General features: G+C 45.4%; 1 protein-coding gene across 3 annotated transcripts; it reads right to left on the reverse strand.

Annotated features, from left to right (window-relative positions):
• Positions 1 to 1017: 1017 nt before the first annotated feature.
• EIF4ENIF1 (eukaryotic translation initiation factor 4E nuclear import factor 1) lies at positions 1018 to 24643 on the reverse strand. 3 transcript variants are annotated; one of them, XM_083717069.1, is made up of 19 exons: positions 24493 to 24643; positions 22461 to 22571; positions 20429 to 20502; positions 20199 to 20326; positions 19557 to 19852; positions 18862 to 19063; positions 17654 to 17829; positions 14228 to 14363; positions 13782 to 13961; positions 11162 to 11388; positions 10422 to 10493; positions 9551 to 9743; positions 9115 to 9194; positions 8112 to 8251; positions 7258 to 7354; positions 6804 to 6933; positions 5202 to 5546; positions 4531 to 4695; positions 1018 to 2619 (listed from the first exon to the last, which is right to left on the reverse strand). In XM_083717069.1, exons 2-19 carry the CDS (start codon positions 22542 to 22544, stop codon positions 2393 to 2395), a joined length of 2952 nt encoding a protein of 983 aa, XP_083573195.1. In that variant the 5' UTR covers positions 22545 to 22571; positions 24493 to 24643; the 3' UTR covers positions 1018 to 2392. The 3 variants fall into 3 exon arrangements, with proteins under 3 accessions (XP_083573195.1, XP_083573196.1, XP_083573197.1); XM_083717070.1 differs by having other exon boundaries at positions 24253 to 24636; XM_083717071.1 differs by lacking the exon at positions 13782 to 13961 and having other exon boundaries at positions 24493 to 24623.
• Between the last annotated feature and the right edge of the window lie 77 nt (positions 24644 to 24720).

Consider the following 24720-nt stretch of genomic DNA (forward strand, 5'->3'; position numbering starts at 1 on the left):
CGAGGGAGCTGGCGTACAGCTTCCGGGTCATGTGGCCAGCATGACAAACCAGAACAGCGCACGGAAATGCTGTTTACCTTCCCGTCAGAGCGGTACCTATTTATCTACTTGTACTGCGTGCTTTCAAACTGCTAGGTTGGCAGGAGCTGGGACCGAAAAACAGGAGCTCACCCCGTCGCGGGGATTCGAACCGCAAACCTTCAGATCAGCAAGCCCTATGCTCTCTGGTTTAATCCACAGCGCCACCTTACATGACAGGAATTCCTGTGACACATCTAACTCACTCAACTCCCAATACATTACAGTGGTACCTCGGGTTACAGACGCTTCAGGTTGCAGACTCTGCTAACCCAGAAATAGTACCTCAGGTTAAGAACTTTGCTTCAGGATGAGAACAGAAATCGCACGACGGCAGCAGGAGGCCCCATTAGGTAAAGTGGTACCTCAGGTTAAGAACAGTTTCAGGTTAAGAATGAATTAAGTTCTTAACCTGAGGTACCACTGTACTCATATGCCAAGTTTCCAATACTGTGCAAGTTGAGGGAGAGCCAAAAGGGCAAACCTTGCAACTAGATTCATTTTCATTTAAGAAAGTTTTCCTTACAATGCAGCAGCTTGTGAGACTCTCCAAACCCTTTCAAAAACTGAAAGTTGGCCCCAAATGAAATACTAAACAGGGTGGGAAATCTTACAAACCTTTACTATTTACCAAGCTGCAGGTTTCTCATTTTCTAGTTTCTTTCGGAATTCCCAATTAAGCTGCTGAAATTAGTATGTTTAAGCAGCTGACAACTGAAATAAGCCAGCTGTGCAGTAAAGCCAGGACAAGTTAACTCATCCATTGTTGAGGAATTATGAACAAAGCTGCTACAGTCAGACAGAACCTGAAGTTCAGTCCTCGAATCTGACTTAGATTACACATTAAAAGCCAAATTAAAGATGGAAACAGTAGCATAACAGGCAATTGATACAAAGAAGCTCACTTCCAACATCCTTTTACACAGCGAGACAAACAGCTCATAGAATTGACTTTATTTACAGACCGTTTGGGGGAAATTGTCACTTAAAAAAAAAAAAGTTATGAAACAATCTTACAGGGAAGAGTCTATGACCACAAAGTATACTTAAACTAGTTCACTTTTTACAGAAATATTCAAGTGTTCAGTTATTGATGGCCCATATGGATTCCAGATGCCTGGAGCATGTGACAGGTCATTTCTGAAGCCTATTCTGGGCCATCAATACTAGCCACAGCATTGCTTTCAGAGTGCAAGAGCTGGCTTTGTTTTGGACTGTATCAGGTTGTCATTTCACTTTCAAGAGTGGGGAGGAAAGAACAGGCAACTACAGCTACACTTGTGATGGAAGAGTCGCTGGTGATGGTGGGCCACTGAGAGAAGCTGCTTTTGACCTTAGCTAGTGGAAGGCAATTTTAAAAGACACACCACACAGCAGCAAGGACAACAATCGGGTGGAACTACTGTTGTACTGATAATTATCTAAGGTCAGTTATGAAGGTCCGTATACAGCAGCCCACTTGCCGGGTCTTCAGTGCGCTGAAGAAGGCTGACACTTCCAATGAAGTGGTTGCCCGTTGGAAGTTTTTCTTGGACAGTAGTAGTTCAGGATGCACAGTGGCTGCTCTTCCCCCACTTTAGCTACCGCCACATTACGGATGACAAAAAGGATACCGTGGAGAAAGACTTGAGACTGCAACAGGCAAAGCGACTTCACCCTGTTCACTCACACTTGACAGATGCAGCACCTTTAATCTTAAACAAGTCCCACATGTACAGTGAAAAGATCCCAAATCATAGGCACACAAACTAAAGCGTAACTTTTTACTAGCTACTCTTATGTACAGCTGTATAAGGTTTCAAAAAAAGCTATCTGGTGGAGATATATATATATACAAAAAGATGTTTATACATTGGTCTGTACACAAGGGTCTATACATTTAATTTCCTGTGAGGAACCCCTTAAGCTGCTACCTCTATCCTCAAGAGGATTCCCAGCACTTCATTCACATATCTTACAAAGAAAGCCAAACGCAAAAAAGGGAAGATGCTTTCAGAATTGGAACTGGTCCTGTCTTGCATCAAAGTTCCTTCAGGGTTCACTGTTCAGTCCAGGAGATTCTTTTAATCTCAATGTAGACATGGGAGCTCGGACAGGTGCCATGTGCTTTCAGTCACTCAAAAAAAGAAGAAGAATGAAGAAAACAAGAAAAAGAAGGGGGGGGGGGAAGAAAAGAAAACCTTGCACAAAGTGCTAAAACCAAAGCGCCCAAAAGGAAATGCCAGTGAAGCACAGAGTTCCGTGTCTAAGGAGGCGGCAGCAGCAGCAGCAGCAGCAGCAGGAAGACTAAGTACCTGCTCTTCAACACAGCTGCTTACTGCCGGTACTCCAGTTCGTCTACACTGATTACTTTGGATGGCATGGAAGGGAGAGGTTGCTGTAAGACGTCCGAACCAAACCATTTTGCAAGACCAACAGGGGAGCTACTTCGCTGGTTCGCACGGTGGTCAAGCTGTGAGTGCACATGAGGCAGTCCAGTCCGAGATGGCACATTCAGAGGGGGAGTTTGTACACCAACAGCAGATCCTTGTGCACTTGAGCCTGGGGAAGGGGGAGCAGGGGGAGGAGAGAGAGAGAGAGAGAGAGAAAGAAAGGAAAAATGAAATATATGCCTTGAGCAAACATGAGGCTGCTTTGAAAGTGTGATGGGAAGCTTCAGTCCTGGTGGTGAATGGACTGTATGTTTGGCTCTGGGTCAGAAGCTCTTCTTCAGCTTTTCTAAGAGAACAGATAGAACTCCTGAAGCGAGCGGCAAAATAAAAGCTTTCTTCATCCCTGAACTCTATAACCATTCAGAGTACAGCTCAACCATGCTACTGGGTAGATGCAAGCAGTTCAGTTGCTAGTTCTGTTTGTTGCAGCAGTATTCAGGGGCCAGCAGCATTTCCAAAAGCTCTGCTTGCCAGCCTCCTGAACTCAAGCATCAAGAAGGCCTGGCCTCTTCACAAGACTAGGTGGCTTCCGCTCTCCAAGGTGGAGAGAAGCACTTGAGCTCTCCTCCAAAATACCACTTGTGACATGAGCCACCATCAGAGCCGTCTTTCCCACTGGGCTTATTGGCGCGTTGCGCCAGGGTGCAGGCCTCTCGGGGGCGCCCCAGCAAGTCCCACCAGTTGGGCCCTGCCAACTATATGGCTGGTGGCGGTGGCAGAGGGAGGGGGGAGCGGCAAAGCATCTGAAAGCGCCGTCCCCCCCATGGGCGGATGGGTGGATCACGCGGCCGCACCAATCAGCACCCCCAACGGGTGGGAGGATGGCACAGCTGCGGCAATCGGTAGCCCTGGTAGGGCTCCTTCCCTCCCAGTTAAGTGGCTCCCCTGTCCCCCTACCTCCCTGACTGACTCTCTGGCAAGCCAGCGGCTCGTGAGCAACAGCACCGGCAAAGCTGCTCCTCTCCCTCCCTCCCCCAGCTCACTGTCAAACCGCAAAGCGGCTCCCCCTTCTCCCACCACTGGGGCAGGCACCTCCTTGTTTTCCTTTTCAAAAGGGAAAATAACTCATCAGTTGGTTTCCCCTATTGTCTTTCTCTTTCTTTGGTGTTGTGTGTGTGTCTGTTTCCCTTTCCTCTGCCAGCTGCAGTAAGCCACCAAGAGGCAGCAAACTTGTATGCTTCTGCCTCCCAGCCCCTCACCAAGCTCGGCTAAAAGAAGAGGAAGAAGCTTCAGCCGCCAAACAAAATCACAAGCGGATCTGTGTTGGGAGGCACACTTTGCCTCCCTCCTCCAGGTCATTTTCACCCAACGCATTGTCAAATTCACCTCTGCAAAAGAGCAGTCTTCTGCTTTAAATGTCCTGTTCAAACCTTAGTTTGCAGAAATGAAAACGCCTCCCCCTTCTGCTTCTTTCTCTCCTCCTAGATGTCTCCACTAGCTAGCATTTATATGGAGATCAGCCCCCCCCCCCCAGTGTCAGCTCCCTAAAAAAAGGTCAACAACTTTGGGGTTCCTCCCCTTAAAAAAGGTTGACAACTCTGAGGAAGGGGGGGGGCACCGGAGGCATCTTTGCACCACGGTGCTGGATATGCTTAAGACAGCCCTGGCCACCATCTGGTATCTTCTAGTGCAGAAATAGGCCTACGTTAGTCTTGCTGAGCGATTTCCTGTGGGCTACCAAAGTGTTTTGAAACTTTACAAAACAAAGCAAGAACATAAAGGATTTATTAACACAGACTAGCTGCAGCATAGCTGTTAAAGATCCAGAATGTGAAGGTCTACTTAAGACAAGCGGTGCCTTGCTGGGCCTACTTAGCTCATCATTCTCTGCAAAATCTTATCAACAGGCCAAGGTGGTCCACTGAAGGATGGCAGCCCACCATCTGCTTAACTCTGCTCTAGCAGCAAGGAGAAGTACTGTAAGCTGCTTGTTTCTAAGTGAGAGTTTTGCTATTCATGCTGGAAAGGAACCATTTAGAACACTGGCAGTCCCTGATTACCTGGGGAGGGAAAACCTTACCTGATCTCTGTAGCTGCTGCTGCATCATTGCCAGCTGCAGAGGTGTCCCAGAGCGAGGATTCAAGAGAGGATGGCCAGCTGTTGGAAGCGGGTAACAAGGCTGACCAAGGATGGGAGCAGACACTCCCTGGAAGTGAGTCAGGTCTACCCCAGGGGGAATCATACCTGGTAGGAAGAAAAAAATCCCCGATAAGCAAATGATCTCTCCTCAGTTTTGGAGATTTATCTGCATTTCTAGCCCAACCATTCCCAAGAATTCAAGGCAAGTTAATAGCCGTTTTGACTCAAAACCACAAGCCACTGTTTAAATGGATTTGATCATTTGGTCATCTTCACACACTGCCTGTTTCAGGTTCTTTAGGAGATCCCAAAGAAATTATGCCCAAATCATAGAACTGAAAAGTTAGAATGGAAACAAGAGGATCTTTTAGTCCAACTCCCTGCAATACAGGAATCTTTTACTGAAGGTGGGGCTCGAACCCATGACCGCAAGATTAAGGGTCTCATGCTCTACCCACTGAGCTATCCCAGCAGTCCGATCACTCATTTAAGTTCCACCTACAAGGTAACAGAATTCATAAAGGTTGCTGTGCTTAAGTATTCTTTCTAACCTTGCAGTTAATAAGATGGCCCGACAGTTTGTTCCTGTGTTAGGGAGGACGAAAGATTACCTGCTTGCAGCAGAGGTGGAAGATGCTGAGGATGAATGCCTTGCTGCAGCATCCTCTGGACTAATCCCGGGGGCAGTTGATGAGTAGGCCGTACCATTGGTACATGAGGAACCAGGGGGACCTGGTGGACGGGACGGAGGAAAGTAGACCCCGGGACAGGGGAAGCCATGGTAGGGGTCTTTCTCCCAGTGGACTTCGGCCTGTAGTCTTGTTCTTTGGTGCAACGATTGGTCTGAGAAAGTGGCGTTGAACAGGCAGAGCGCTGTAGTGATGCTAGCTTGGTACCTATGGAAGGTGAATTCTCTTGATCAACGTGTTCTATGGACCTAGATGGCAGCAAGCCCTCTGTGGAGAGACAAGAGCAAATCACTTAAGTTTACTATAATTTGGGGTGGGGTTTGGAAAGAGAGCACACTCACTGCCCATGCTGACAAGAAGCCACCGCAGCCAAATTACCTGTTGGATCGAGCGGCTTATCCCACATTCCCACAACAACCCTGTGGTTGGGGTTGGCTAGGCTTAGCCTTTACTCCCCCCCCCCCCCAATTTAACTTAAGAACCACCTGCTGGATCAGGCCAATGCCTCAGGTACTCTAGCATCCTGTTCTCACAGTCGTCACCCAGGGGCCAATGGAAAACCCGCAAGCAGGACCAGAGGACAAATACACTCTCCTCTCCTGTGGCTTCCGGCAACAGGTGTTTAGAAGCATTGCTGCCTCTGACCATGGAGACAGAGCGTAGCCATCATGGTTAGTAGCAATAAATAGCTCTCTCCTCCATTCATTTGTCTAATTCTCCCTTAAAGCTATTTAGGTTGGTGACTATCACCGCCTCCAGTGGGAGTGAGTTCCATAGTTTAACTATACGCTGCTTTTCCACAAAACTGTTTCCCCAGAGACCAGGCTAGAGAAGATTCTATAGCCCAGGCATCCCCAAACTCGGCCCTCCAGATGTTTTGGGGACTACAACTCCCATCATCCCTAGCTAACAGGACCAGTGGTCAGGGATGATGGAAATTGTAGTCCCAAAAACACCTGGAGGGCTGAGTTTGGGGATGCCTGGTATAGCCCATGATCACATGAAACTTCATGCCTGAAGCAAGGATTTGTGGCCAGGCCTCTCTGGTCCAAATTGGAACCCCTCCACTACCACCACACTGCATAGCTGTGGCCCAGCCACAGCAGAGCTGGCATGAGCCACTTAACCCTCACAGGAGATGTTCCATGCCCTGCTCCTTCACAGTGCTAGCTTCCAAAGGTTTGTTTCTTCCCTACTCACCATTACTGCCTCCCTGTGCAAAGGAAGCTTCACCATGTACATTTGCCAGGCCTGCCTAATTTTGATTTGTCAATCACATTTAGATGAGAAGATTTAATGAATTTTGGCAGAGAATACCAAGTAGCTTGCCTGTCTTGTCTCTCTGCGCAACCCATGAACCACAGAACACTCTCCTGCCTATTCGCCAGCCTCTTCAGGAGAGACCCCTCCCTTTTGGCTTTACAGAGATTTTCTGGACAGAATTTATGGCACATGGTGGCATGGACTTATTTAGACCTCCGTTTCGCCTTTCACAACACAGATGGCCGCCACACCATCCCGTACCTTCACTGTTCCTCAGACCTTCATCTCTCTCACTGCATTTCAGCTTTGCAGGATTTGGTTCATCTTTACTTTTGTCTTTGCTTTCATACATCTTGCGTATCACTGAGGTAGGAGTAAAGGAAGGAGACAGCTAGAAAGAAAACAAAAAGATCACCAGAAATTAGTAGCCCATTGTGTGGGATAGTTTTTGTGCATCGGGCAGCTCATCTAGCTAGAAAAGTTCCAGAGCCCTAGATACACCAGGCAGTGCCTGGGACCCCAAGGAGATGCTATAGAAATGTATAACTAAAGAAGAGTATGAAGGAGAAGTGCCACCACAACAATAATAAAGTCAAGTTCATCTGGTATTACAACACTTCCATTAGCTGGAAATTGAAAGAGGGCTTCTACTACACTAAATCTGATCCATTTGTTCTTTTTTTGGTACAAAATCGGGTCTTTCAATAGCACTAACCATGCTAGTAATGGAAGCAGCAGGGGCTGGAGGAGAAGAGGCATTCCCTCTGTGGCCCATGGGAGCAGGAGATTTCGACAGACGCTGCTGCTGCTGCCTAAGAAAGAGAAAACACACATTAACTGTTGCCCCATCCTCTTTCTGCCAGACTGGGGAACAAGAAAGCTCCTTGGCTAAACTGTCCCGGGAGTCTGGCCTGCTCTGGTCTACTGATACAAATCAGTTTGGAGGCAGGATAAAAACGGGCTAGTTTTTAAGAGAGGAAATGGAAGGTACTGCTTAGCACAACACTAAGCTTGGTCTTTGAACCTGGTTCTTTGTGTATTTGAAAGAGAGCAGGACAGATTACCTTTCATCACTAGGTCAGAACTCTGGTAAAGAAGCCACAGTCCTTTCTCTGCAGGAAAGCAGGCTGGGAGAGTTCCAGCCAGACCTGGGGATGGCCAGGCAGAGCAATGTGGAGGGGAAAGCAGGTCACTTGCCTTGTGCCAAGTGTTTTCTAGGCGAAAGCAATTTCACCCTAAATACTACAGACCAATCCCTGCAGTTCAGATTCAGTGGTCCCCACAGCTTTTCATGCATCAATATCCAACAATCATTGTGCAAAATATATGCAATATATGCTATTACAAATATTTAATTTTTACGGGCACTGCTTGGGTTTCATGAAGTTACAGTCCAAGCCCTACGTCAGCAAAACTATTTATTCCTAGCAAACTTGAGACCCACATTTCAAACTATCTTCGCCAGAGCTCTGGGATGAGCCTCCTTTGAAAAATAAGGTAGGACAAATAGACATAGGAAGGGAGCATTGAAATTGCTCTCCCAGCTACCAAACTGCTGTTTATGCTCACCTGTTCCTGAAGCCATCTCGGTTTTTGTCCATTTGTAGTTTGCCAAAACCCGGCTGGTAGAAGTTCGACACCTGCATGGTTAAGTCATGTGGAAGCGAGAGGCCTTCTAATGCTGCTTGCTGCAGCTCAAGCGGACTCATCTGAAATAAAGATTTCAGCAGAGTCGTAAGTCTAAAGCCAAGACTTTTAAACTGTTAGATTATTATTACAAATTAGCTGCAGATGCCAACACTAAAAGGTTTCTTTAGTGTTAACAAGTCTGTACCAAAAGGCAACATTCCCCTCTTAAATAGGAGGGTCACCACCTCATGCTTGCACTATTTAACCCAGATGTTAGGAGTAAGATGCTGAATTACAGCACAGTTGCAAGGAAAGCACTTCAACACTTCTGCTTCAGATTATCCTCCAACTCTATTCCAAGATAGCATCTGGTAACCCTCATTTTAAAGTATATCTCCAAAGACATTTGCCTATTGTAAAGGTAGAATCCAAATGTACCTATGATCTAAGCGAGAAGTCATTTCTCAAAACTGTCTGAACAGGACAGTAACAAGGCTCTAACTAGGTCAGTAGAGGTCACAGGTATTTTAGATTTTCTCACTGGAGTGCCCTTGCAGAGAGAAGGAATGTTAACTGGAAAAGAGGTTATTACCCCACCCTCCAGTTTCTTAGACCTAACCACACATCTCCCAAATCCTTTTGAGCTTCTGGCATGTTGTAGGAGATACCTCTCCTACATTCCCTGTAACACCCCATCACTGACCAAGATGTTTGCCTTATAATAGGCCACTCTCACCGTAGAAGTCCCAACTTTTCAACACGGCATGCAATTCTGCAAGGAGCCTAACATAAGTGTGACTGAATAAAATACAATTCCTTCATTCAGCTAGATAGAATCGTTGCCGTTTCTAGCAGTGAGTCAGCTAGGCTAGGCTACATTCCACACCCATCATGATTCCAACTTAAACACCAAAGGGTAGGAAAAGCATTCCTCCCCCCTCACCTGTGCAGCAGCTGGGCTCATCGACTTCCGGATCCCCTGAAATGGATCACCAAGCAGCTGTTGAGAACCTGATCCAAAGCCTGCAATGAGATAAGTGAGCAGCTTCAACATTAAGTGAACCAGTGGCCTAGTGGTCCTAAAAATCCTATAGAAACAGAGGGTTTTCTCTTAAGACATTTTGTTCTAGAAAAGCTGCAAGCTCTTTTGAACACATAAAAAAAGAGCTACTGACTTTAGAGAAGTCATCTGGACTTGTTAGTTTGCAATTCAAATTAATTCTGATCCAAGGTTATTATTCAAAGCCTGAGTCCAACTTGTTTTGCTTAGAAACTCTGAGTCGATTGTAGGAGTGTGAAACAATGAACTTCCCAGGAGTACCAGTAGGCAGGCAATGGATGTATCCAAAGGAAGCTGATGGGGACATTCCAGCTCTTACCAATTGGTGAGGAGATCTGATGCCTTAGATAGTCGGCAGAAGCAGCTCGAGTCGGAAACATCTGAGAAATCGGAGGCTGCGGTGGAGAGGGGGCTCTTTGGCCAAGCAGAGATGAGACAGGTTCCAAGCCACTCATCAAGTTGTTGAGGACATTAGATGAAGCAGGTCTGCCACTGGATGGCCCGAGGATCTCCTTTGGAAATAACACAGGAATTTCAGATCCTCCAACTATGACGACTACTTAAAGTCACTTCCCAGCAGCACATAACAGAAAGAGATGCTCCATGAAAACAAGTCTGTCAAGACATTCCGAACTGCCTGCGGCAGAAAGAATTGCCTCCAGGCAAGCAGAATGGGAACTTCATCTACTTGTTTTCTTTTACGCGGTTGTCAAATGGAGCACAGGTTCTCATTAAAACAGACATGGAAGGGCAGGCAAGCAGGCTGCAACTTTCTGTAAATCTGCAGGGCTGGATTACAAAACTTCTGCAGCCATACTAGCTGAGCCAGTCAACAAGAGCAACACTCCTGATTTTTTATTTATTTATACAAATATTTTTTAAGTCATTGTAGCAGCTGCATGCAGCTTCTTGTGGTAAGCTCACTGCTACTGAGTGCTGCAAACATCCATTTGCATGCATGGAGTATGACAGTTGGATGCTTCAGTTAGTGCAAAATGGGGGTAGGCTACAACCAGCATTTAATTCCAGTGCTCAAAAGGTTTGCACTGGAGGCTCATACATTATTGAGCCAGGTTCAAGGTTTGTGTAATATCTTACAAGGCCCTTAGTAACTTGGGTCCAGGTTACATTAAGAACCACCTTATCCCTATTATTATTATTATTATTATTATTATTATTATTTACTCTACCTGCAAGATATTCTTTGTGGCCGATTGGCCTTGCATCTCAGGAGGCGTTATCAAGTGGCTTTCAAGGGTTTGCTGAAAATAAGGTGACATGCAGTTTTTGTATCACTTTGTAAGCATTCATCGCCTGCCCCATCCTCCCAGTGTAGCCCACCAGCACATGCAAGAATCAAGATAAATCTACCAGTGTAACAAGGCATCAATTTTATTAGTAGTTTGATAAGCAGGTTATAAGGATGCCAACGTCAGCTCACCCACTTTAAAGAAAGAGGTGGAGGAGATGGTCTTCCACATGTCAATCCTTACTACTGTCACCAGCAAACTGGCACTGGCTGAACCAAAGGTGGCCTGCTCAGTAGTAATTCTCCATTTACAGAATGCCCCCTACCCTTATATATTGATATTTAAGTTTTGGATGGTTGGTGAACAGTTTTTGCCCATTCTTTCCTGTTCATTAGGAAACAAATGACATCTAATAAAAAGTAATGAAAGTTCATACAATTTCTAAAATTTAGATTTCCAATCTTTGTGCATTAAGAACTCTTACAAGAAATCATTTCCCCATGTCATGGGATGCATCCAGTAAGACGCCCACTCATATAGTTTTAAACTATTGATCCGAAGTATGTCTGCTATACAGTCATACAAGCAGTACGTGTTGGTATATGGAAGTGGTTTCAGTTTGTGCCCCAAGACCAGGTATGGTTGAATTTCTATCATTTACGCACTCCTTCTCTACTTACATTGACTTTTGGTTGGGAGGGCAGAGTCCCACTTGCCTTCATGGTACTGACTAGTTTGTTGAAGGCGGACATATCGCCATCCTTAAGGTGCCGGGAATCTCTCATGTTTAGTGACTCTTCCATCTGCTCGGCCGTTAAGGGGGCGGCAGGTTTCCTCTCCTGGTCCACTTTCAGGGTTTTCAGCCCAGCTTCTACTTCTTCCACTGAAAGGACAACTCCTGAATGTGCTGAAAGGGGTGGGGTGAGGGGAAAGAGAGATATAATCAAGAACTAGATGTTCCATTGATGGGGCAGATTCAGGGATGACAGAGATTGCCAGAAAGGAAGACCACAAGGATACGGCACTAGCTCCATTTTTGTTCCAGGTCACTGCTTTAAAGCGTCAGTCATTCCAAGGCCATGCAAGGACTTATGCACATCCAACACCGAAGCTGTAGCTAAATCAAAAAATAAGATTCCAGATCTTCCAAACAGCAAATAAGAATCAAACAAAGAGGTGACACAGACATCTTATGAGACTCTCAATAATGTATGAGTCAGAGATAACTCTGAGCCCTGTGAGTAACTTAGAAGCCAGCCCAACAGCTTAGCAGAATTTAGATTACATTCAAGGGGTTGAAGCATATAAACAGCCACGCATATTTGTACAGTACAAGAGCTATTAGGACAATGGGTACACTCCAGCACAAAGTGCCCCTATAAAGCAAGAGTCGGGACAATAGCACTTTCCAGTGGACGACACCCCAAGGCACATGCACAAATGATCTGCAACCTGAGCAAGCTTTCTTTGAGTCACTAAGGATATGGACAATTTCTTCCAAGAATTTTTCAAATAGTGGTTTGCCTAAAACAGAATAAAATATATCTTGGGCTTCTTAACTATGGGTCTCTCTCATGCTTCTAAGTTTTTACTTGCAATACCAGGGCGCTCTTGGAATGCATGCCTTCACTTCTATGCAGAAGCTGACATCTGAAAGCATATATTCTGCTTACAGGAAGCTGCACTGTCATGTAATTATTTGATCCTTATGTCGTGTCAGTCAATGCTGAACCATTGAAGTGTTTGAAGTCAGACTAAAATAGAGGCGGATTTTCTATTCACAAGATCATATGTATGCCTTCCATTACTGCACCTCAGCAAGATAAGAAACCACAACATGGTCAATTTAGACCCATCTGAGCAGAAGCTACTTGCCATTTCACAAAAGCAGTTAACCCAAGCAAGTTCAAGGCTGTTGTATAAAATTGTGATGCTCCGGTCTTGTGTTTTCCAGGAGCAGAAGTTGCCTACATCTACTATGGAGACTGAAGAGTAGTCAACAGAAACACCAAGTGCATTGTTTGTTGCACTAGAATGGCTGGTCCAGTCTTTAGTCACAGATAATGCAAAGCCACAAAATATACATCACAAAGAAAACAGTGCTCTGAAGCAACAGCTAGCCATTTAGGCAAGATGCTTCCAGTTAGGGAACAAATAGTGGAACACAGAGGCACCATGAGGTAATAGGCAGTCTTAGGTCTCGTTTAAGAGTTATTGGCCTAAGAAATGTAAATGAATGTATTTCCATAGCAGGAATTGCCTTTTTATTTATTACAGAACAAAATTAGCACCCAATACTGCAATTCAGATGCCCTGTAAGTCGTGCAGATGCAGGAAAGGACCCAAATCACTTAACGTTCAAGCACATTCAGCAAACTGTAGCAGGAAGATAGAGACTGACATCTGAGCACAGGGCTCGGCATTAGTTTGGGTGGAAACTTTTACAGCAGGGATTTCCCAGTTTCCCACTGTGCATATTCACTGGATGAAAATTCCAACTCCTGCTCCTGACTGTCATCAGGATGCACCAAATCAAAGACACGTATTATAAATTCCTCAGCATTTTTGCATGCCAGTATCTGCTGCTCAGACCTGCCAGCTGAGATTCTGAACTGAAACCAGATTATTATGCAGCATATGCAGCACATACAGGGGAGCTTCTGAACATGCACAAGCAACATGCAGGTCAGCCATGCAAGCCTTCTGCGGTACATGCAATTTAAAAAGGTGGGCCTCAGTAACCAAGATGTATGACATGCCAAGATTTCGGCAGGAGAATTTATGGCTCAAGAATTCCTTTCCCACCTTCAGCCCTCAACCCCACATCCACTGCAAAGCTGCCATCTTAGGTACTGGCCAAATATATTTCTCTTTAATATATCCAGGTTTATACGACATCCAGAGAAGCCGCAGACTCCCTAGCTGAGAGATTAGTTGCAGAAAACTTTGCTTACGTTATTGAGGCAAGAGATGCTGTGGTGCAAGCTTGGGTGAAGAAGCAAGAGCGGCTCAAGTGGCAAGCTTTGCAGTGCTCGAGGCTTTCGCCACCAGCTTTCAATTTGGAAATTGATTCAGATGCCAGAAAGGGTTGATACCAGGAGCTTCGTTTACACCAGGAGTTAATCCTGCTGTTATAGCCTATGGATAAGAATCAGGCAATAGCAAGGCAATGCAGATATCCATAGGGATCCCTGAAGTCAATCTTAGCACTTCCTGGCCGAGAACCAAAGCTTGGCACTTGAACATGTTTTTGCCGGAGGCACCCAGAGGCATCACAACAGCAGAAGGGGGAAGACTTACTGCTCTCTCTAAGCTTCTCCTTGTTGGCTGAGAGACTTGAGAGGAGGGGTTTTAAGTCCACTTTGGCTTTCTGCAGCATCTCTAAGATGTCCACTTTGTTTTCAGAATGGTCTTCCAAAGGAATGGGAGCAAAGTAGTTTCCAGAGTTCTGACCAGGGGACAGAATGCCTTGCTCTAGACCTGAAACAGTAAAAACCAGGACGACTGCCTTGTAAGTCTTTTCCGCTATACGGCTCTCAGGAGAACAGAGCAAAGAGGTTTATACTCTTGAGAGGAGACAGCATTCCACAAACAAGACACACTCCTACCCAAGGAGCTTAGGGTTCTGCTCCAGAAGCTGAAGAATCAGAATGAAGGAAATGCCACGGGCAAGGGGTCCTGCAACATGGTCCTGCAACTTTCTAGAAGAAATACAAATGGACATAGAAAGGACAAGACAGTATTACCTGCCAGTCTCTCCAACTCTTCATGGGGTGTAGATCGAAGGCTGCTCGAACGGCTTCCGGAACGGCTGGGATTGGAAAACCAGCGGCTGAACCTGCTGGCCGATACAGCACCTTCCGCCAGCACATCTTCTATCATCTATATAATAAAAAAGGGGTTGTATTGCAGGCAATCATAACCAAGAACAGGTGTCTGGTCCCTGCATAATCCTTTTGACTGTAGCAGGCCTGCTGTTTCCAAAATTCTTCCAGAAGCAACCACACAAAGCCTGTTCCCTGAAGGTTAGTCCCCAAACCACTTCTGTTGGCAGTTGGCACTTTGCCCTGATGGCAGAAGTGTGTCATGACCTGGAGTCCATTAAGGGGCCTCAATTTACTAATCCTAAAGGTTTAGATCAATGGTGAGGGCCCTTTAGCCCTCCATATGTTGCTGAACTACAATTCCCATCAGCCCCAGCAATAGCCAATAGTCAGGGATGATGATGGAAGTTGTAGTTCAACAACATTTGGAGGGCCAAAGGTTCTAGAACCTTAGGATAGTCAACAATACTTCATGCTGTTCAGCCTCCACCAGTGGCAATCTTATTTGTTTTCTCAGAAGCAAGATCCTATTGTGTCCAAGGGGACTTAGGATTCCAACCCAGGAGGTGCTACTTGTATTGCAAAAGCCAGCTTCCAAAAAGAGGCACTTTTGCCTCCAAAGACAAAGACTTTGTTACAAATGTACCATCTCATTCTTGTATATGAAAACATTACATACAAAAGGGCTCCGTTACTATACAGTCGTACCTTGGATCCCGAACGCCTTGTGAGTTGAACGTTTTGGCTTCCGAACACTGCAAGCCAATCGGAAGCCGCACCTTAGTTTCCAAACATTTTGGAAGTCAAATGGAATTTCGGAACGGATTCCGTTCGACTTCCAAGGTACCACTGTATTTGTACTTTTATTTATTTGATAAAACTTATACGCTACTTGTTTACAAAAACCCAACATTACTGATTAAAACATTCAATAAAAACACATCAGCATTTTATATATCTGCATAGGCTTCTCTAAACAAAAATGTTTTCAGCAGGTGCTGAAAACCAAGTGAAGGCACATGCCTGATTTCAATAGGCAAGGCGTTCCAAAGTGTATATGCTGCCACACACCAAAAATGAGTTCTTACAAATGTGGACCAGGTATTATGTGGCACCTGAAGAAGTGCCAGTTTTGCAGATTGAAGCAGCTGAGGGGACCTCTTTGCATATCATAATGTATGTATGGAGCCTGCTTGAGGGCTCCCATATGGGTCTGAACAGCAGTATATCAAATTTAGAACAAATCAATATGCTACCCTATATTTTACTAGAATATCAAATGCTGTTTTGACTGTGGACAAAATGGGACCCTCTATGATGACCTCTTATTGGCTTTACTAAAGGAAGAGTGGAACAGGAGTAGCACAGAGTTCAGGATGAATTCCTCCCGCCTGCCCTGTGGAACTTGGAAGCTTGCTAGGTACCCACAGTTAAGTATTAACTAAATCATTTTTTATGCTATGTCAAGTTAACACCATCACCCAACTTCAGACATGGCAACTCAAGGGTCCTTCTGCTCTTCACCGCACAGTACCACTATCAACCAGCACCACTGCTTCTGATTGGCAAACACATCCAAGGTTGAGCTTTGATAAGCTACTTTTGAAGGTGTTTCCTCTTTACTCTTATGAGGGGCGGGGGGAAGTCACTAGCCTATTTAATTTTTTTGCAGGCCATGCTTGAGAGGGAGAACCTACATGCATAGAAGTGAAGCCTGTGTTCTGCAAGCCTAGGCATGATCCTGGCTGCTGTTGCTCCCACCCTTAAATCCAAGGCAATCAATTCCTTCAGCCACCCAATGTTTCCTATGAAGCCCGAGTTCCTCTTGCAAAATAACGCTTTGTTGTGAGGCAAGTCAAAGCCTGAGAGATTGCATTTGGGTGTCAGGTATTCAATATTGAAGGTTAACTAGTCTTATTAGTTTATCTTAAGGACTGCATGTATATGAAACTATTCAGCTTTGAGTAGTCCAGATATACCTAACCCATTTTGGGGGATAAGGAGTCACGGATTCAAACTAATAATCTGGAGCAGGCATAGGCAAACTCCAGCCCTCCAGATGTTTTGGAACTACAATTCCCATCATCCCTAGCTAACAGGACCAGTAGTCAGGGATGATTGGAATTGTAGTCTCAAATTATCTGGAGGGCCGGAGTTTGCCTATGCCTGATCTGGAGTATCCAAATACATAAAATTTTAGGTCTTTTTTTGGGAAGGGCCCTCAATATTTTGGTTAAAAGTGAATTCAAGAAAGTTCGAGCATCATGCCTACAAAAAAAATAAAATATGTGTGTAGCCTCAAAATCTTTCCTTGGATAGTTCTCTCCTGTATAGCTCTGTATGGACACATCCAGCAGTATGGACACATCCAGCAGATTTCAACCCCAACATACCTACCTTGGAATAAGACAATTTAAATAAAGCTTCCTGGTTTTGAAACTAAATATATCTGATGAACAAACAGGCATATTCACTTGCTGGTTTGGGAGAAAGTCTCACCTACTTAATCAAGTCAAAGTTGTCCCCAGTACTTCCTGTTAAAACTAGAAGCCTCATGGCTCCCACCACCCAAGTTCCCCATCTAAAATTAAACCGGAGTTTTCCATAATGCAGCTCATAACCCATACCACTACTAAACATATTCAAACACTGTTGCTTACAGTAGCCAGAGGAATTTTAGAAGACATAACTAAGTTCGGAAGGTCATTGACCTCATTTATTTGACTTGTTTCTTTATCTTTTTCTCAGTTCCTATCACAAGGAGCAGTATTTAAAATATTTTATACCCCACCTTTCCATAAAAAGCCTATACAGTGGCACCTTGGTTTAAGAACAGCTTAGTTGGATTAAGAACGCTGCAAACCCGAAAGCAGGTGTTTTGGTTTGTGAACTTTGCCGTGGAAGCAGAACATGTTTCACTTCCTGTTGAGTGTTCCATTTGTAAATTGAGTCACCCGCCACTATGGGAAAGCATGCCTTGGTTTAAGAACCTTTTGGTTTAAGAATGGACTTCTGGAACAGATTAAGTTCGTAAACAAAGGTACCACTGTATTCCAGATGATTTAACTCAGCATAGCTCACCGTCTGCAAATTTTTACAGAAGGGTGAAGTACAAGAAATGAAGCCATATCATCACTACTTCCAAACATGCAAGTAAACCCACCCATGGCAGAGGCGGGGGCTGCCTTGAAATATTCAAGTATTTCCACTTCACTTGACAAAGTTTTTCAAAGCCTTATACAGAGCAACAAGACATGGGAAAAGCCACCACCAGAAACAGGGTGCATCAGTTCAAGATGGTAACCATCATGGCAGAGTTGGGTGTTTTTTTTAAAAAAAAATACTTACCGAAGCCAAGCCAGGAACACTCTTATCTAGGTTGAAGAACTCATTGAAATCGAACTCTCCTGGAGCTGGTTCCGGCAGGACTATTTCCCTTGGGACTTCTTGATCAGCTACTGTCTCCTGGCCAAGAACGGACTGCACTTCTACCTCTTCTGCTAACCCGCCATTGCATTCTATTCCTTGGGAGGGATAAAGCCAAAATCAGCGCACACAAAATAATTTCGAGAGGCAACAGGTGCCACTCTTTGACACCCAGGGACACAGCTGCCTGTTTCAATTGTTATACAGGTCTACAAGTTCATAGAATGCTTCCCTAAGTTACATTTAAATATGCATTACTCTCAAGTTTCATCACAGTTGCTCCAGAGAACGTTCAAAACAGATACCAGAAAGGTGCCAATTGTATGCACTGTTAAGTTTTCAGGTGGCTAAAGAACTGTATTTCAGTGCTGCTAAAATGACGTTTTTACAGTCTACAAAAATGCATGAAGCCTTAAGGCCTACCAACACCCAGTTCCATTAGAATGCAGCCAGACAAGGGGCAGATGGGGCCAATTTAGCTATCTGTTCCCAAAATCTCCCAAGCAAAATTTTGCTATTTAGCTAGAATGCGTTAACACTACAGCTGCAATCTTAACTATGCTAAGTATGTCCCACTGAATTCAATGGAGCTCACTCCCAGCAAAGTAGTTAGGATTGCATTCCAACATCTTATCCTGATTCCAGATTAAGAGTGCATGAGATACTGTCCTTCAAGAAGGCTGAAAAAGGACCTCAGATTAAGGCCTTCAATCCCCAGTATGACAGCTACGTACCACATGCATCACCTGCTAGCATCACACTACTTAACTTGCTCACCATCACCCAGCCTTGCTTAACTATTTTTTTCCCCTCATTTAAGCAAATAATATTCTAAAAAGAAATCCTCTTATGGCTAGCATTAACAGCACAGCAGAGACACAGAAATGCCCTCTATACCAAGTCACACACACCTAGGACCTATAATCCCACTCTAAAGAACTCAAGTAAAAATGCAGCTCATACCTGCATCTACAAGCCAGAAGACTGATCATGAAGCAGAGAAAGTTCAGTTAATGGCCAATGACAGAAATGTATAGAAGCAGACACTTCAATGCACAAAATGCCCCCCCCCCTTTCTGGGCCATAGAGTTTTTCTCATTATCCAATACACAAAGTTTCTGTGTTAATACCTTCCTTCAGAGAAGTTGGACGCCGTCTTGTTCGCTTCCGCCCTTTATGTTCTTCCTCTAGTATTTTATCATCAAAGCCAGTAAGTTCGATGGTTTCCGACTGACTTGTGGGGCCAGCAGAGAACCACTCCGGCTCCTCCTCAGTATAGGAGTCATTCCTTCGGCGTTCTCCAAATACACGCTTGCTGTCCCCATATTCTCTCTAAAGTTTCCGGGGAGAGAGGTGGAAAACATTCAATATGTGGTCTCTAGCCAATCATAATAATCCCTTTAGTGTGATCCAGCTTTTAATTTTTTTGTGTTGAATCCAACCAAGTCCTACTCAGCACCAACCTACTGAAATTAATGGGTCTAACTTTGCCATGTCTGTTAATTTCAAAGTTTACCACCTAATGGGCCCAAGAAGAACCAATACCGGATACAGCCCTCTGCTTCTAAAGCAACATTTCTCTCCATCCCTCTTTGCTGTCAAATAGCTTTCCAATTCAACACAATCCACAGGTTACAGGTGTTTCTGCCATTATCAGACCTACAGCAAAGGCATTTATACTTTACTGTATAACAGAAAAGTGCTGTGTTGTTTTCTGAACTTGCTCTGGGATGCCCTGGTGTGACTTATACAAGTGGTCAAGAAAGTCTATCAAATACATGAAGGAGGCACAGGTACACCTTCCTGTGTGGTTTTAAGGACTAACCCTGAAACGCTTGTCTTTGTACTCCCTGTCGCGGTCTCTGTCCCTTGCGTCTCTTGAGTCCCGTGAATCCTTCTCACCACCTCGGTGGTCTTTATCAAAGTTTCGGGCAGAGATTATTCTCCCACTGCCAATCCTACGGCCGCCAATGACACGGACACAGTCATTTTCTTTCTCCAGTGGGCTTCCTGCTCTTCGTGAGCCTACAGCTGCAGTCACGTGGCAGCCCCCTCCAAAGCTTCGCCGCTGTGGACTCAGCACCACATCCAAGTCATCTTCTTTTACCCGTTCTCTGGGATCTACAGGTTGAAGAGATTTTAGTTACATGTCAGGAATGTGTTAAAGAAAGTAGGTGCTACAAGCTATATTCACAAGCATGGCAAAATCATTTTACATATTTGCTGTGGTTGCAAGGAGTTGAACTAGAGGACCCAGCCCTACAATTCTGTTATATGCAGTTTAATTCATTACTCAAATCTGTCCTAAAACAGTCCTCACTACAATTTTAAGTAACTCTATTGCATGCTCCTTCCTTGTTTTATCCTGCTTTCTGAAGCACATACTGAGCTCCATGAAATAGTCAAAGCCACACAGGAACCTCTATATTTCAGCTTTGTGATTTATGTGCTTTTGTGAAGTGCTCACCCACTATCCTTCTCATGAGCAAACTCCGATCTGAATCCGAGTCCTTCTTAAGTCCTTCCACTGGTGAAGTCCTTCCAGAATTTGGATATAGTGACGCATGCCATTTTTCAGGATCCCAAACTCCATCACTGCAACATTGCAAAAGATGCTCATCACTCATGTTTGACCCCCTATATATTTAACATTTCTGTAACCAATGAAAGTCGTAAGTTAATGATTAATAGAAATACCTGTCATATTTTTCTGAAAGACATGATGGCCTCCGTTTAGAATGGGGACGCTCTTTAATGTCCAAGAGCTCTTCCTGGAGAAAGGGGAGGGAAAAAATGATGGTATTCTCAATTTTCCACCATGACAATTTATTGTACACCATATTTCATGCAACACAGCAAGAAGGCTTGTCTGGTATCTGTTTTGACTCAAAAGGAGTATTTAGAAAACAGCTGAAGGAGTGTCTGTTTGGGACAGGGGTCAGCAAACTTTTTCAGCAGGGGGCTGGTCCACTGTCCCTCAGACCTTGTGAGGGGCCTGACTATAATTTGAAACTCCTATGCCCTACAAATAACCCAGAGATGCATCACATTCTACTCATGTAAAAACATACTGATTCCCGGACCGCCCGCAGGTCGGAATGCGAAGGCAATTGGGCCGCATCCGGCTCCTGGGCCTTAGTTTGCCTACCCATGGTTTGGGAGGATTATACCTTCAGCTGGAGTTTAAAGGATTTAGAAGCTGAAAGAATGTAAGAGTGCCCATAAATAAGAATCTCAAATGCTTTCTGAAAGAAGTCCTTGTACATGGGAGATTGTTCCATGCAAGAGACATCAGTAATGTGCTGTCTGGTGGCAGTTACTGCAAAGTGACAACTGTCCTGCTGAGATTACTTTCAGGAAATCACACAATGGTCCATTTACTATATGTAGCAGCTATACATCTTTGAAATACACTTCTACTGAAGGCTTTCAATGTTATTTTATACTGTTCGTTTTTATAATGTGGTCCTGCCTAGAAGCACAGGCCTTCTCCTGGAATACTTGGCATAGCAAAAGTGCAAAGCTAAATAGTGTATATATATATATATATATATATATATATATATATATATATATATATATATATATATCTCCTGCTTTTCACCATGTAGATGAATGCAGGCATCTCTCCATTGACATGCATACCAAAAGGAGGTGGGGCAGAATAAGGAATTCCCCATTTGCATGTGTCCCGGTGATGAATGCAGCGGACCGGACCGGACCCCTCACATAAGTGGTAAATCCCCTATATATGAATTTTAAAACTAAACCTCCAACATTTAAAACCTCAAGAATCTCAAAAGACACTAAAGCATCTGAGAACTATTCAGGCGTCAAAGGCCTCCAGCAATAAGCATTTTGACCAGGTGACATGAAATTAAATTAGAGCTTAAACCCTAATTACATCTACAACCTATGTTCTGAAACAAAATAGAATTTCAGATTAATATTGTTCATTTGGTAAAATAAATTTGCTATCAGTCACTTCAGTGGCAAAAATTAGAAGGGTGGTGTTGCAAATCTTTATGTTTAGGTAAACAAGTTTAATAGGGATGCGGGTGGCGCTGTGGGTAAAAGCCTCAGCGCCTAGGGCTTGCCGATCGAAAGGTCGGCGGTTCGAATCCCCGCGGCGGAGTGCGCTCCCGTTGCTCGGTCCCAGCGCCTGCCAACCTAGCAGTTCGAAAGCACCCTCGGGTGCAAGTAGATAAATAGGGACCGCTTTCTAGCGGGAAGGTAAACGGCGTTTCCGTGTGCAGCTCTGGCTCGCCAGAGCAGCGATGTCACGCTGGCCACGTGACCCGGAAGTGTCTTCGGACAGCGCTGGCCCCTGGCCTCTTGAGTGAGATGGGCGCACAACCCCAGAGTCTGGCAAGACTGGCCCGTACGGGCAGGGGTACCTTTACCTTTACCCTTAAACAAGTTTAATATAAAATTCTTGTATCATACACCAGCTTGTTTAGTGTGGTGACAAGTTGGAGCTCTCTAGAAGGCTGTTAAGTACACCTATCCCTTAAATGAGTTCCTTTTAGCTTTACTACAAAAACAAGGTTTAGGAATTAAATCCAAAGAAGAAAAATCTCACTGACAGTTCTATATTTGTATGCTATATTTGTATGCTCATTTACATGAAAATTACAGTTTTTGCAGACTGATGGCAACTATTAACAGCTTGATTCTACTATCACTTCAGAAACAATTTGATACTTATACTAGAAGCATAAAAGCTTACTTTTGTGTAGCGATGAGGGAATTTCATTGCACCAATCAATGTATCGCCGTTCACAACTTCTGTCATTCCCCCCTTTTTATCCATAGTTGCTTGGAGGCCTTGAACATGCGCCTGTTAAACACACACACAAAATGGAATGTACAAAACTATGCAACGTAGTTTCACTTCAAGCATTCCATATGCACTTATGACAACTTTTGCCATTCTGAGCACATTACAAGCACCTGGACATTTGATGGTGGCCTGTAGTATGATTTTTCAAAACTGTTTGCTGGCTTTACTCCTTCAAAGCAAAAGTCTCCAGGTCAAGAGTTACTCTGTTAAATAGCCTTTTTACATACATATTGTTGGCCAACAACTTATAATAATAGTGCTTCTTTCAACAACCTATGAGTATGAAGGAGATAAAGCAACATTGGCTGACTCACTTTTCTGCTTTAGGAGAGTCAAGGACCAGAGTATTGACATTCCAGGATACCATGATGCCTCCCTGAGAAAGTTTCCCTATCAAGACCGCTGCAGTTAATCATAGCTATGTTTATAAGAGAGACCCTATGTTCAAGGAGACAGGCATCCTTACCACAGGTCAGAAGCACATGGAGAATGCCACATCAGTACTTCCAGATAGCTGGGGGTGGAGACACACCATATTCGGCAACAAGTCCTTCAAAGGGGGCCCAACAAGCTCTTGTGGGAGGGGCTGTAGCTCCCATGTTCTGCATGCAGAAGGTCCCAGGTTCAATGCTCAGCATCTCCAGTTCAATAAGAAAAAAAGGACAACAGGCATAGCAGGTAATGGACCCTCCTGCAGCCTGAGACCTTGGAGAGTTCTACTATTGACTAGTAATGCCTTTCCCAGCATGGTGGCCTCCAGGTGCTAAATAGGATGCTGTCAAGCCTTAAACCTGGGAGCTTCTGCATCTAAGCCATGGCCTTTCCCCTGAACATAAAGATTCTAGTCCTGAAAGTTCTGAATAAAGGAATGTCTTAAATAGGAAGCTGCCTTGTACCAAGTCAGACCGCTAGTTCAATATTTCAATATTATCTACAGTGACCAGTAACAATGGCTCTCCTAGATTACAGGTAAGGGGCATTCCAGCTCAAACAATCAATCAATCAATCAATCAATCAATCAATTACCCTCCACCCTAAGGCCTTCCTACTGAGAGGACTGAACCTGCATGGAACCTTCTGCATGGAAGAAAAGTCCTCCACTTCCCTCCATACTGTTGGACTCCAACTCTCATCAACCCTCAAGCCGGCGGGGCCAATGGCCAGGGATGCCAGGAGTTGTCCAACAGGCTGGTTGGAAGAGACAGTACAAGGAGCGACACAAGCCATTCCGACCAAACTGCAATGGAGGTTGCCAAGGTGCTCAACAGGTAGCCATATTCGTCAACTCCTGCCAAACATTATTCCTATTAAACAGGGGCGCACACACACACGTACACTTAACCCGCCTCCAGTCCTAACTCAGAACGTGGGAAGCCACAATCCTAGGCGGGAGGCGCCTCTCCTCACGCGGCGACCCCTTCCTTCCTTCCTTCCATCCCTTCCTTGGGGGCAGTATCATCTCCGACACCACTCCGCTCCTCCCCGCCGCCGCCGCCGCCCCCCACTTTCGTCCCTTGGATAACCCATGGCTGGCCGAGACAAGAAGCTGCAAGCCGTGGAAGTGGGGTGGTGGAGCAGAAGCGGGAAGCCCTCCGCTTCTCCTCTGCTCTCAGCCACGGACTCCCCCGCTGACTGCCCAAGAGAGGGGGGCGGGCGTGTAGTAGCAGCGGCGGCCTACCTGGCAGGGCTGTTGTTGAGGCCGGCCTGCACGCGTCGCAGGCGCAGTAGTAGTACGGAGACGCCCCGCCCAGGCAAAGGGGGGGACGGTTTTCCGGGGAGGCCGCACACAGCGCCGGCGGAAGCGGGAAGGGAGAATGTGGCTCCTCGGCCCCCGCCGCCCCGAGGAGAGGCGCCCCACGCCCAGCAGGTGACTCAGCGGAACCCCCACCGGGGGCCCAGGCCGCGGGCGGCTTCTCACCTCCCTCGCTGGCGCTCCCTCGCTGGGTGTCTGGCCTTCCCGCCCCCTCTCAGTCCGGCCAGGGACGAGGACGACGACGACGGGGGCGGCCGCCGCCGCCGCTCCCTCAGACCCCGCCGCCGCCGCTTCTCCCGTCCTTCCTCCTCCTCCTCTCTGTGCACACGGCCCGTCCGCTCCTCAAGCTCAGCCCCGCCTCTCCCTCCTCTCCTCAGCCGCCGTAACCGGGGC

The sequence above is a fragment of the Podarcis gaigeae genome (assembly GCF_964106915.1).
Source record: "Podarcis gaigeae genome assembly, chromosome: 16".
Classification (NCBI taxonomy): Eukaryota; Metazoa; Chordata; class Lepidosauria; order Squamata; family Lacertidae; genus Podarcis; species Podarcis gaigeae.

Coding starts and splice junctions, on each gene's coding strand:
- EIF4ENIF1 (XM_083717069.1), bottom strand. CDS start 22,544: ATGGATAAAAAGGGGGGAATGACAGAAGTTGTGAACGGCGATACATTG. Junction 9,195..9,550: donor TCAGATCTCCTCACCAATTG/GTAAGAGCTGGA, acceptor ATCTCATTGCAG/GCTTTGGATCAGGTTCTCAA. Junction 7,355..8,111: donor CGAGATGGCTTCAGGAACAG/GTGAGCATAAAC, acceptor TCTCTTTCTTAG/GCAGCAGCAGCAGCGTCTGT.